At 40.6% G+C, this 14,992-nt stretch overlaps 1 protein-coding gene across 1 annotated transcript in view; it reads right to left on the bottom strand.

Annotated features, from left to right (window-relative positions):
- tnfrsfa (tumor necrosis factor receptor superfamily, member a) overlaps positions 1-14,589 on the bottom strand; it is a 34,482-nt gene extending 19,893 nt beyond the window's left edge. The window contains exon 1 of the mRNA XM_071350772.1: positions 14,360-14,589. Within this exon, the coding sequence (XP_071206873.1) occupies positions 14,360-14,422 (63 nt within the window). The 5' untranslated portion in view covers positions 14,423-14,589. The remainder of the gene's footprint in view (positions 1-14,359) is intronic.
- Between the last annotated feature and the right edge of the window lie 403 nt (positions 14,590-14,992).

Here is a 14,992-nt window from a genome sequence, read left to right as displayed (position 1 = left end):
CTGTTTCTTTGTAGCGATTGGGTGGACACACCCTCCAAAGTGTAATTAATAACTTCACCATGCTCTGCTTTATTATTTATTTTTACCTATCTACCAATAGGTGCCCTTCTTTGCAAGGCATTGGAAAATCTCCCTGGTCTTTGTGGTTCAGTCTGTGTCTGACATTCACTGCTCGACTGAGGGACCTTACAGATGTGTGGGGTACAGAGATGAGGTAGTCATTCAGTTCTCTCTCAATCTCTTCATTCAAAGACTCAATCATGGACACTTTTACGGACAGTTGTGGCTGCTTTGCGTGATGTATTGTTGTCTCTACCTTCTTGACCTTTGTGCTGTTGTCTGTGCCCAATAATGTTTGTACCATGTTTTGTGCTGCTACCATGTTATGTTGCTACCATGCTGTGTTGTCATGTGTTGCTGCCTTGCTATGTTGTTGTCTTAGGCCTCTCTTTATGTAGTGTTGTCTCTCCTGTCGTGATGTGTGTTTTGTCCTATATTTATCAGGAATCAAGGTAAGACCCAGGTGCAGACTGTCGAGGTAACAATGTTTATTGTCGCAACAGGGTCAGGCAAAGACAGGTCAAGGCAGGCAGGGGTCGAAGATCCAGGGTAAGGCAAAGGTACAGGACGGCAGGCGTACTCAGGGTCATGGACAGGCAGAGTTCAGTAATCCAGAGGTGGAGCAACGGTATAAGACGGCAGGCAGACTCAGGGCCAGGGACAGGCAGAGAGTTCAGGCGGGCGGGTACAGGGTCATGACAAGCAGAGGTCAAAAACCAGGGGGATGAGGAAAGAGAGGCTGGGAAACAATAATAGCTGACAGAAAAACGCTGGTTAGCTTGAACGAAAAAGACGAACTGGCAACAAACAGACAGAGAACACATGTATAAATACACGGGGGATAATTGGGAAGAGGGGCAACACCTGGAGTGGGGTAGAGACAATCACAAGGATAGGAGAAACTGATCAAGGCTTGACAATATTTATTTATTATGGAATTTTAATCCCAGCCCCCGTCCCCGCAGGAGGCCTTTTGCCTTTTGGTAGGCCGTCACTGTAAATAAAAACGTGTTCTTATCTGACTTGCCTAGTTAAATAAAGGTTAAATAAAACCATGTTAAACTATGTTAAACACTATTATTGCACACAGAGTGAGTCCATTCAACTTATTATGTGACTTATTAAGCAAATTTTTACTCCTGAATTTACACATGTAAAGTGTTAGTCCCATGTTTCATGAGCTGAAATAAAAGATCCCAGAAATTGTCCATATGCACAAAAAGCTTATTTCTCTCAAATGTTGTGAACAAATTTGTTTACATCCCTGTTAGTGAGCATTTATACTTTCCCAAGATAATCCATCCACCTGACAGGTGTGGCATATCAAGAAGCTGATTGAACAACATGATCATTACACAAGTGCACCTTGTGCTGGGGGCAATAAAAAGGCCACTATAAAATGTGCAGTTTTGTCACACAACACAATGCTACAGATGTCTCAAGTTGAGGGAGCGTGCAATTGGCATGCCGACTGCATGAATGTCCACCAGAGAAGTTACCAGAGAATTTTATGTTAATTTCTCTATTATAGGCCACCTCCAACATCGTTTTAGAGAATTTGGCAGTATGTCCAATCGGCCTTAAAACTGCAGACCATGTGTAACCATGCCAGCACAGGAACACAAGCATTTCGCTACACCAGCAACAACATCTGCTAAATATGTGTATGCGACCAATATAATTAGATTTGATTAGAAAATTCTGGGAGGTGAAAATGTCCCAGTTCTTCAATGGCCTGCATACTCACCAGACATGTCACCCATTGAGCATGTTTGGGATGCTCTGGATCGACGTGTTTCAGTTCCCGCCACTATCCAGCAACTTCACACAGCCATTGAAGAGGAGTGGGACATTACAAAGGCCACAATCAACAGCCTGATCAACTCTATGTAAAGGAGTTGCTCTGCATGAGGCAAATGGTGGTCACACCAGATAATGACTGGTTTTCTGATCCACACCCCTACTTCTTTTTTTTATGTATCTGTGACCAACAGATTCATATCTTTATTCCCAGTCAGGTGAAATCCACAGATTAGGGCTTAATTATTTATTTCAATTGACTGATTTCCTTATATGAACTGTAACTCAGTCAAATCATTAAAATTGTTGCATGTTGCGTTTATATTTTTGTTCAGTGTATTTACGCTTGCCATAACAAAGGGGTTGAATACTTATTGACTCAAGACATTTCAGCTTTTCATTTTTAATTAATTTGTACACATAAAAAAACAAACATAATTCCACTTTGACATAATGGGGTATTGCTGTGTGTAGATCATTGACACAAAATCTCAATTTAATCCATTTTAAATTCAGGCTGTAACACAACAAAATGCAGATTAAGTCACGGGATGTGAATACATTCTGAAGGCACTGTATATTACAGGTCGAAGTCGTCACTCGAGGCAACATTCAAGTATTACTCATCTCACTCACTCACTAAGAGATTCCAAAGTACCTGACTCAGAACAAGACACATTGTGGTTTGCATCTTGATTTACTGAAAGCCCAAAACTGAAAGGCAACTTGTACTTGTTTTTTGTTTTAGGTTTTCAGTTTGACTGTTATTCAAGATACAAACCACAACTTATCTAGTTTTTAGTCTGTTCAGACTCTTGCACTCTTTTCTTTCCTACCGGTATAACCATGTAAATAATAGGTAACCTTCAATACCATTAGTAAAAACACTGCCCTGTAGCCAAATGTACAATACTGTATATCATTACATGTCTAACTGATAGTGTGCACCCATATACTAGCAACATTCCTCATGACAGTGTATCATTTTGAAATGCATCCTTTGATGTTTTGATGACACACCACTCTTTTAGTTTACTTTCTCTCCCTCTTTACATCTGGAAATTTCTAAATGAATGTGTGTTAAATTGACTCACATTACTCTTGAGTAAGCCCAAATTAGATACTTGACCATTCAAACCCACATAGATAACCCTGACAAGATGCTGAAAGTAAACTCTTCTTCTACTTGAGAGATAAATCCAGAATATCTTTTGAAGCTGGGAGGAGAAGACATGCCCTAGTTATATGTCTTTCAGTAATAAACCAGAGTGACATACTGTATACGTACTTCTTCTGTGGTAGGGGTCTGGGGTATGGTACATCACAGCTTGTACCATTACCAACAAGTCACTCACCCACCACAGCTGCATTCCTTATCAGACACTATCGCATACCATTACGATATTTGTTGGGGGTAAGAGTGTGTGGCTTTATGTTATATACTGCACAGACAAATACAGTGCAGTACATAAAGCCCCTCAAAAACACCAATAACCACAAAACACATAAGCATGCACAGTCGCACAAACACACACATGATGTAAACACATACACGACACGATGCCACCAAAATTCAATGCCACACATACAGTATCCACCATCAGACGCGCATGCAGACACACGGACACAGCGTATCAGTAGGGAGCATGTGAAACGGTGCGTCCCCCTCCTCCCAGGGTGTACAGGAAGGCCCAGACAATGCCGAGGCTTCATGCCGGGTTCAGCTCCACACTGCACTCTCTCTCTCTCTCTCAATGGCTAGTCCTAGTCCTCCTAGTCCAAGCCTGGCCCGGGCCGAGAGCCACTAGGTCGTATCCGCTCTGGCAGTTATTTTTAACTCAAGGAAGCCACAGCTCCAAGACACACACACTCAGTTTCCTCATCGGAGTAGGGTTCACTGATTACTGTGCCATAGCACAGCGTGTGTACTGTACGTGTGTGTGTGTGTGTGTGTGTGTGTGTGTGTGTGTGTGTGTGTGTGTGACACTGGGTTACAGTGTGTGACAGGTTAGGTTAGTTGACTTTTACCTTCGTACAAAAGGTAGACAACAACCTTTGTGAATTTCCTGCTCAAAGTCAAACAGTTGTGGTTGCTAACACAACTGACAATGATGCCCTGAGTGACCACAATACATCTGACTTAGTGCCTTGATGAAGTGTGAGAAAGAAGTGGGCTGAAATATCTAAGAGCTGTGGTAAAGAGTCAAACCAGTGTCCTTTAGTTAACGACTCTTTATGTTTCAACACATCCAGTGTGCGTACCAGTATGTGCATGCATGTGTGTGGTGGGAGTTGGGGGCAAGGGGGAATTCTGTGAGGTTTATTGTTGCGTAGCTTTACACAAAAACATTGACCTGAAAAGGTCCTTTCAAAATCACCCTCTTGTTGAGTAGGAGTTTGACCTAGGGCTGGGTGATATGTTGAATGTATTTGCACGATTTTCCAAATGCCTGTGTCGCAAGAATCTAGGTTTTGTAATTTGTAATTTTTATGAGCGTTTATGTCCGTTTGTTCTCATATTGTATTTTTGGTCTAGTCTCCTTCGATCCTCTGTGCTGTGTGCACCTCCACATTCACACCAGATATCTGTATACAGTTGAAGTCCGAAGTTTACATACACTTAGGTTGGAGTCATTAAAACTCGTTTTTCAACCACTCCACAAATTTCTTGTTAACAAACTATAGTTTTGGCAAGTCGGTTAGGACATCTACTTTGTGCATGACACAAGTCATTTTTCCAACAATTGTTTACAGACAGATTATTTCACTTATAATTCACTGTATCACAATTCAAGAAAGGTCAGAAGTTTACATACACTAAGTTGACTGTGCCTTTAAACAGCTTGGCAAATTCCAGAAAATGATGTAATGGCTTTAGAAGCTTCTGATAGGCTAATTGACATAATTTGAGTTAATTGGAGGTGTACCTGTGGATGTATTTCAAGGCCTACCTTCAAACTCAGTGCCTCTTTGCTTGACATCATGGGAAAATCTAAAGAAATCAGCCAAGACTGAATTTTTTTTGTGGAACTCCACAAGGCTGGTTCATCCTTGGGAGAAATTTCCAAACGCCTGAAGGTACCATGTTCATCTGTACAAACAATAGTACCCAAGTATAAACACCATGGGACCACGCAGCCGTCATACCGCTCAGGAAGGAGACGCGTTCTGTCTCTTAGAGATGAACATACTTTGGTGCGAAAAGTGCAAATCAATCCCAGAACAGCAAAGGACCTTGTGAAGACGCTGGAGGAAACAGGTACAAAAGTATCTATAGCCACAGTAAAACGAGTCCTATATTGACATAACCTGAAAGGCCGCTCAGCAAGGAAGAAGCCACTGCTCCAAAACCGCCATAAAAAAGACAGACTACAGTTTGCAACTGCACATGGGGACAAAGATCATACTTTTTGGAGAAATGTCCTCTGGTCTGATGAAACAAAAATAGAACTGTTTGGTCATAATGACCATCGTTATGTTTGGAGGAAAAAGGGGGAGGCTTGCAAGCCGAAGAACACCATCCCAACCGGGAAGCACGGGGGTGGCAGCATCATGTTGTGGGGGTGCTTTGCTGCAGGAGGGACTGGTGCACTTCACAAAATAGATGGCATCATGAGGTAGGAAAATTCTGTGGATATATTGAAGCAACATCTCAAGACATCAGTCAGGAAGTTAAAGCTTGGTCGCAAATGGGTCTTCCAAATGGACAATGACCCCAAGCATACTTCCAAAGTTGTGGCAAAATGGCTTAAGGACAACAAAGTCAAGGTATTGGAGTGGCCATCACAAAGCCCTGACCTCAATCCCATAGAACATTTGTGGGGAGAACTGAAAAAGCGTGTGCGAGCAACGAGGCCTACAAACCTGACCCAGTTACACCAGCTCTGTCTGGAGGAATGGGCCAAAATTCACCCAACTTATTGTGGGAAGCTTGTGGAAGGCTACCCAAAACATTTGACCCAAGTTAAACAAGGGAATGCTACCAAATACTAATTGAGTGTATGTAAACTTCTGACCCACTGGGAATGTGATGAAAGAAATCAAAGCTGAAATAAATCATATAAATATATAAATATTTATATATATTATAAATATAAATAAACTATTATTCTGACATTTCACATTCTTACAATAAAGTGGTGATCCTAACTGACCTAACACAGGGACTTTTTACTAGGATTAAATGTCAGGAATTGTGAAAAACTGAGTTTAAATATATTTGGCTAAGATGTATGTAAACTTCCGACTTCAACTGTATAATGACGAGATGCCCATCTCTGGCCTAACAATGGAAGTCGTTGTACCAAAGGCGGGGAAAAATAAGCCCATAGGTCCTAAATAAGCCCATAGAAACGCAATGGACTTATTTTGGACAGATTTTAGCGAGAGTGAAACCTCTTCCTTCGCCTCTTCCTCTATGGTTTACACACACACACCAAGCCCCCCCCCCCCCTGCCTCTTACGAAAGATTGAAAGATCACATCTTCCTCTCTGACAAGCGGTTTCAACTCGCTATTTGCATTTGAGGTTTGGTCCAACAGAAATCGGTCCTATGGACACCGAAACACACTGAGAAATGATTTTACTGTAAGAGGATGTTCACTTTTCTAACGAGACCCTTTTACATCTCAACTACTCAAATTTAGTGCAGAGCATACACTACTAAAATGAGAGTATCAATGAACATTGATTCTGGAAAATGAATGCTCAGTTTGCACGGCATTGGGGTATCATGTACCACTAGCAGCATTTTTGCCAAATACTGTTATACTAGCTGTCTAGTCTGTGTTTAATAAATGTGCAATACGCATAAAACACAATTCTAAAAAGGAATTGGCAACTCCTTCTCATTCTGAGAAATAAGGTAGGCCACTTGATTTCAACATCAAGGCAAGGTTGGCTACTTTGAAGAATCTAAAATAGAAAATATAGTTAGATTTTTTTTAACACTTGTTTGGTTACTACATGATTCCATGTGTGTTATTTAATAGTTGATGTCTTCACAATTATTCTCCAATGTAGATAATAGGAAAAAATTAAGAAAAACCTTTGAATGAGTAGGTGTGTCCAAACTTTTGACTGGTACTGTATATATTGTGAACAAAAAAATAGAGATATAATTTTTTGTCCGTATTGCCCAGCCTTAGTTTTACCTTCTGTGAAACTAGCTTCACGGTAACACTGTAGATAGCCAACTTAATGCCACCTAATAGCTTGAGTGTAACATTTTGTTATTTTTAGAGCAGAGTTAAGTTCATTTCAACCCATGTATTGAATTTGACCAAGTTAGAAAGGAATGACACAGCTATTGGTAGGCTGTTGGAGTGTGGAGCGAGATAGAGAGAAGGGAAGACGGAGAGAAAGAGAAGAGTGACTCACTCACAGATCTCTTTAGAGAGTCCATTACCTTGTTCCAAAGACAATCACATTAGTGCCATAACAGGGTGTCTCCAAATAAAAAGCTCTTTGAAGCCACTGGATAGTTTATAGTCTTATCCATAAAAATTCAGACTGTGTGTCTGGTCCAATAGGGCCTAAGTGACCATCTCAACGTGTGATTTATGTCTTTGTAAACACTATCCCACCCTATGGACAAAGGTTGGGGCGCGTTTAACATCCTCTGAACATTTTTGCGTTATTTGGTATAAGATCTGAGAGGGAAAAATACATAGAGGACTTGGCAGGGTTGTGAGACACCTTTGAGGCAGTTCGAATTCAAATTTCAAACAGAAGTGTGGCAACTGTCAATGATAGGACATGCCATCCTAGGTAGTGTTTCTGGATGTCTGTGTTCAGACTGGTGATAATTCAGACATCAAACTGTCTGACTTTTCTTGAATGCACTTTAGTTGAACTAGTAGTCAATGAAATGCATTCTTTTCACAGTAAATCACTGAGCTATAGGAGGTTAATGAATCTCAAAGAAACAACCATGTAGTTAATGTTATTATTATCTAGTTACCATTTTACTAAGTAATTTCTTAGTAAATACCTAGTAACTGATGTACCATGAAATACAGTACAAGGTTCACTATCTGTGTTCCATGAGTAAGAGGTAATCCTGACAGAATTGCTGGATAACAACTGCATCAAACAGATAGGTCTAGGTCTCATAATGAACACTAATGTGACAGAGCTACACATCAATCTAACATCAATAACAGTTAATAATAGTGAAGGCACCAATTTGAGAATGTTAGAGCAACTTCAACTATATCAAACATGTCTTGGCATGTTCCTCAGGTTAAGTCATAAATGCCAGCTATGTCAGGTGACACTCTTGCAGTCTGTCTCTCTGTCTGTCTGTCTACAGTGGCTACAGTAAACAGAAAACTGAGTTATGCATAAGGTGTTGGCAACAGGTGTATTTCCAGATGAACTTGGTCAACACATGACGTCATATTACATTTTAAACAGGTAAACGAGTTTTGGTCATGCGCTGTAAGTGGTTAAGATATTTGACTGTATGTCTGGAATGAATGAGTAGTTAATAGAGGAACACGTCACCTTCACTAGTCCTTATCAACCCTTTTCACTGAGGACATTACAGTAACAGGTGTGATTCAAAGATGTACATTGAATGTCTATTCAATGACATACATTTTAAAAACCGCCACTCTGTTTGTTCTGGTCCTTGGTGATAAAAATGATAGAGTGAAAAATGTTAACACGATCACACCTTCCCACCACATCCTTCCTTTTACGTTTTGAGGTTTGATATGAACTCTGAGAACCGATCAGTCAGACCTGTGAGTGAGTGTAACCACCACACTGACAACCTGCCCTCTGATTAAAAGTCTTGCACTGGGGTTGCATCATACTGTAGGCTGTAGTCTGCATGTGACTTCTCTACTCTATCAACGCCAGTGCTTGCAATGGAATGTAAGAGGTGCCAGCCTGGTACTCTTTCCTTTCACTGTTCCATGGTTTGTATCTTTGAGACAGTATTATAAAAGACAATATCATATAAGAGACATATTCTAAAGTTCTATAATTTTAGACTAGGCCTATATGTTTGCTATGTGACTTATAATTGTGAACCATACATAGCATGAAGTAGCTTTGGTGACCAATAGTGGATCCTATCCTTAGCCACACTGTTGAACTTGTACTTCTACTAATATAGAAGCAGTAGGCCTATAAATAGGCCTCCCTGATGGTTGTCTTTTCCTTCATTGCCCATAGAGATAGAGAGTGATTTCCTGTGTGAACCCACACCCAGTAGTAAAGTAAACCAAACCACAGATAACATTTAGTGTAAATGAGTGCGGGCTGGGCATGACTAGATTGATGCCCCTAATAATCTGTAAATCTGTGTATTTTCTACACGGGAAGTTTACTGAAGAGACAGGCAAGTACACTGCAGTCGTTTGCAATGGAGTCGAGGGAGGACCATTGGGGGGGTTGAGCGTCCGCTTGATCAGGGGGGTTGAAAGTCTGCTCGCGGTCCCTTAGCAACAAGCATTGACTGGCGAGAAGACTTCAGAAGTTTCTGTCGTTTACAGAAGAGATAAACAATGACATCGCCACTCCAGAGAGAGAAGCAATTTGGTCTAAGTAGCGGAAAAATGCATGACTTCAAACTTGGATGTGATGATTAGGTTACTCTGTCCAAAACAACCCCGGATGCTAGATTGTACACAGCAAATTGTCCAGTGTTACCTAGTGTTGATTTTCAGTGTAACATTTCTTTCTTTTTATTTATTTTATTTTTTACCCCCTTTTTCTCCCCAATTTCGTGATATCCAATTGCGATCTTGCCTCATCGCTGCAACTCCCCAATGGGCTTGGGAGAGGCGAAGGTCGAGTCATGCGTCTTCCAAAACATGATCCGCCAAACCGCGCTTCTTAACACCTGCCCACTTAAACCGGAAGCCAGCTACACCAATGTGTCAAAGAAAACACTGTTCAACTGACGACCAAAGTTAGTCTGCAAACGCCCAGCCCACCACAAGGGGTCGCTACAGCACGATGAGCCAAGTAAGGTGACGTATAGATTACAGCTCCCTACTCCCGACGTCGTGAGTGTTGGCTCCAGTACCTGTTGGGTACGGTCCAGAGGAGCGTTGTTGGGTTACGTTGGACGACATTCTAGATCCCAACATCATCTGAGATTTCCACTTCGCCGACCGGCCCGCTCCTCGCCTTCAGGGCCGTCGTCCTGGCCGGCGTCGTCTACTCCCACTCCTCTGCTCCGGCGTTCGACATCACCGGTTTGCTAACCACCGGTCCTGGCAACCCATCATTAAGCACACCTGGCAACCATCAGTACGCACACCTGCACCCCATCATCAGTCACACCTGGACTTCATTACTACCTTGACTACTTACCATTTATCTACCACTCTGTTCTGTCATTCATCAGGTAGTATTGTTTATGTTTCCTTATTAGACGCTTCTCTTGTTTTGTATTCATCCTATATTCGTTGTCATTAAACTCACACAGCACTTGTTTCCTGACTTCCTGCGTCTACGTTACAGCATGTTACGAATTCTAGCTAGGTGGCTAACGTTAGCTAACACTTACAAGCGTCTAACATCTGCCACTCCAAATTCACTCCATTCATTAAAATCAATTTAACCAACACCCATCTATTTTTATGAATAACTGGACCTACCAATTAACCAAACCATATGGATTTGAATGAGAAGTATTTGAATAAACTTTGGAATGTAAGAAGCAGACATAATTTCAAATAGGCTATATGTCATATTAAACAGCATATAAACACTCTAAATAGGTCAGGAGCCAGACATGGAGCCTAAGAAGGAATGAAAATTAATTATTTAGGCTCTATTATTTCAATTATTTCAAGGCTATAGCCTACAAATAAATAAATTGTGAAGCATTTGCGAGTGCGACAAAATAGGCTGGTAGGGACATAAAGCCCTCAGCATTTAAACAACATTTTGTTGTATTAAATCATTCTAATCTATAAATTACACATATTTTTATTTTATTTTATATTTCACTTTTATTTAACCAGGTAGGCCAGTTGAGAACAAGTTATCATTTACAACTGCGACCTGGCCAAGATAAAGCAAAGCAGTGTGACACAAACAACAACACTGTCACGACTCCTACCGAAGGTGGCTCCCCTGTCTGTTCGGGCGGTGCTCGGCGGTCGTCGTCGCCGGTCTACTAGCCGCCACCGATCCCTTTTTCCTTTTCTGTTTGTTTGGTCTTATTAGTTGCACCTGTTTCTTATTGTGTTTCCTGATTTTTGTCTATTTAAGCCTGTTAGGCCCGCCTAGGTTTGTGCGGGATAATTTTCTGTTAGTGTGTGGATGTTAATTTTTTATGTTGCTTTCCCGGACGTTTTGGGTCCTGTGTATGGGCCGGTCAGTTGATGCGCCGTGTGTTTTGGCGTGACCGTTTTCCCAGGATAATAATAAATTTATTCGAACCCTCTGCTCTCTGCGCCTGACTCCAACCCACCTTTCCTTAAGGACTCTGACAAACACAGAGTTACACATGGAATAAACAAACGTACAGTCAACAACACAATAGAAAAGTCTATATACAGTGTGTGCAAATGAAGTAAGATTAGGGAGGTAAGGTAATAAATAGGCCGTAGTGGCAAAATAATTACAATTTAGCAAATTAACACTGGAATGATAGATGTGCAGAAGATGAATGTGCAAGTAGAGATACTGGGGTGCAAAGGAGCACAAAAAAATATATAACAATATGGGGATGATGTAGTTGGATGGGGTATTTACAGATTGGCTATGTACAGGTGCAATGATCTGTAAGCTGCTCTGATAGCTGATGCTTAAAGTTAGAGAATGAGATATGACTCTCCAGCTTCAGTGATTTTTGCAATTTGTTACAGTCATTGGCAGCAGAGAACTGGAAGGAAAGGCAGCCAAACTAGGAATTGGCTTTGGGGGTGACCAGTGAAATATACCTGCTGGAGCGCGTGCTATGGGTGGGTGCTGCTATGGTGACCAGTGAGCTGAGATAAGGCTGGGCTTTACCTAGCAAAGACTTATAGATGACCTGGAGCCAGTGGGTTTGGTGACAAATTTGAAGCGAGGGCCAGCCAATGAGAGCATACAGTGGTTATTATTACCCAGTGGTGGGTTGTGGCTTAATTAGAATTAGATTAAAAATAACTTTTGTGCCTTTAAATTCATTTTTAAAATTAATGTTTAGAAACACGAGTTTGGCCAGTCTGTGGCTTCAGGCTCATGCGATGGTGCCTGGATAGCCGGCCAGCAGCGGAGAATATCCTCTCCACACTTGCAGAGCCACTGGGGATGCTAAACACCATTTTGGCCACTCTGGGAAGAGATGCAGAGTTGTTCTTTTATTTTTCTATAGGTAGGCCTAAAGATTTTTAGGCATAATAACTCATTAAAAACAGAAAGCCCCTTGAACGTGAGAAAATTATGGCCTATTGTATAGATAATAGAACGAAAATGAACTAAATGTTTAAGCGATCGGATTTTTAGTCTATAAATACTTTGCTACAATGACACACTTAGTTATCTACCCACCTCGTTCCTTTATTTTAGCATGTGCATGTAGCATGCTTTTGGGATACGTATCTTTTCAGATTACACAATGATTCTTTAGTTGTGGACACTACATCACCACATTTCCTCTCTTGCTCTTGGTCCTCATCTTTGTAAGTCACCTTGAATTAGCACCTGTGCGTTTTATCAGTTTCTTTATGAAAATATTTAGCAAACTCTGTGACAGTAGCTAAAACAAGGGACTATAGCAGCACACAAGTAGACTGCAAATGCATGCTGGGGCGGGTATGGCGTGAGCTCGTGAAGTGAGCGCTACTGGAGAGAAATTGGAGTGGGCGAGAAGGTAGAAGCTCCAGCCTTTGGGAATCTTGCTCCACGCTGCAGTCAAATTGGGCACGCTCCGCTCACAAACTCTGGTCACTAACCAATACAGTAATGGTTGGTATTTCCAAAGGCACTCTTTGGAAATATGCAAATGTCTTAATTTAACACTGAAAAGTGTGGACCCATATAGACACTGGACCAATGTTAAAATGTAACACTGTCAGTGTTGATTTAACACTGGGGTATTTGCTGTTTAGTGGTGGAAAAGCCTTCTATGTAGCCTAACCCTACCCAATCAATCAATTTAACCAATTGACAACAATAAAGAAAATACCACCAATGTGGAAATAAATGAATAAATAAATAAATATCTGAATGAATTGTATTTCCATGAAAATGACTCACAAATTGGTTGTTATTTCAGTTTGTCACTCATTTAAAAACAATCCCAACATATTTATTTCTATGAATTTCTCCAACAGTATATTTCGTGGAAAACCCAAAGGGTCTTTTATCCGAGGTTAAGTGTTTCAGGTTTTACTGATGCCATATTTATAGTGTCAGGTTTTGGCACTGCACGGCTGGAAAAAACAACAGCACAGCACTGAATGGCCCTTTCTGTGTGGAATAAACTTTACATTGGCAGGACTAGCTACGACTCTATTAAATATATAGGCATGTGTGTGTGTGTGTTTGTGTGTCTGTCTGTCTGTGACCTAGGGATCTAGGACAGTTGAAATTCCTTTTCAACAGTACTGTATTCAGTAATATTGACGCTGGAATATTTTGCAGACCACATTTCTCTGCATACCATGAGTTCTACATACTTTGTACTTCAACTACAAGTAAAGAGGTGCTAAACCATGTACTGATCGACACTAAACTGTAGTGAGGTGTTATTAAAATGTAGGTACAAACTAACAAGTATATGTACCCCCATTCACATCAAGGTAATAACTAGCCTATACATTCAATAGAAAAATGCCACACAATCATATCATGAAATCATGACAAGCATTTAGCCAGTATTTCAAATTGTTTGAGTAGAGACCAACCAACCAGGCAATGGTTTGATCCAATGTCCCAGACAGTCAGTGCTGATGCCTGGGGGCTGAATTAATAGGGTGGGATCATGTCCCGCACCAGATGGTGACTGTTGTCATGGGGGAAGGGGCCAAAATTATACAACACATGTACAGTTAAGTAGCCTACAGTATAAACGTTCAATACTGTACATGAATAGTTACAATGTTTCCCAGTAAACAAACAAACACCACTGATAATACGCAGCATTAATCACGCAATGATGTTCATTCGCAGTGGGCTACAACTTGAGAGACTACCGAAAGTTATAGTTGAATAAGGAGTAGAGAACGGACGGCTGAGATTGCTGTAGCCTAGCCTATTGTATCTCGAGTCTGCGGCGAGCGGCTGCTCGAGCGTGGCCCCTCGCCCGAGAGCAAGTTGTAAACTTCAGGTAAACGTCAGTCTTCGTTTGTAAACGGTTAAATATAGTAGTTTAGGTACTCAATCTGCATAGCATTGGGCCATCGGTACTATTCCAGCCGGAGTAAAAGTTACTTTGTATCGTTCAAACTACAAGGAATCCCATTAACAAAGTGGCCTTGATAGGACATATAGGCTATGTTACAACAACATAGAATACTATATAATACATTATTTATTTTCTTACCGAACATTTCATGAACGTCAAATCGAAGATCATCATGGAACTCCAAACTCCAGCGACTATCATTCAAACTTCAACCTCGTGTAGAAATCTAAAACTTCCTTTCAAACACAACTATTTTTTTAAATAAAGCATTTTAAGTAAAACATCCAGTTGTTTCCATGTATTTAGTTATAAAAGCGATACGTTCTGAAGACGCGTCTGTTTTACGCACTCACACTTGAGAGACTGTCCCGCCGATGGCATAATTCTTTAGAAGAAAATCCTCTACACTCATTGACGTCATCCCTGCCCATAGACCAATCACACAACTTCATTTGGAGTGGAAAAAACAATGTCAAAAACAATGTCACTCCCAACATTTAGAAGTAGGCCGACGTGACTGTGAAAATGAAACAATGTTTGATACACGTTGGACGTTCTTTTTTCATTCAATCCAACAAGTTTTGCTAAATATATTTTGGACTAGAATTTTAGGCTATAATTTTAAATATAATATTATATATATCATGAATCTGTTATGATAATATAATTAATTATAATTAATTCATATACAATATGTTCATTATTAATAATTCATTCTACAATAACCTCAATGCTGTAAGTAGGCTGAACAAGATTTCTTATTTATTTTAA

The sequence above is a fragment of the Salvelinus alpinus genome, chromosome 18 (genome assembly GCF_045679555.1).
Source record: "Salvelinus alpinus chromosome 18, SLU_Salpinus.1, whole genome shotgun sequence".
NCBI lineage: Eukaryota > Metazoa > Chordata > Actinopteri > Salmoniformes > Salmonidae > Salvelinus > Salvelinus alpinus.
This window is presented reverse-complemented; position numbering and strand designations above follow the sequence as displayed.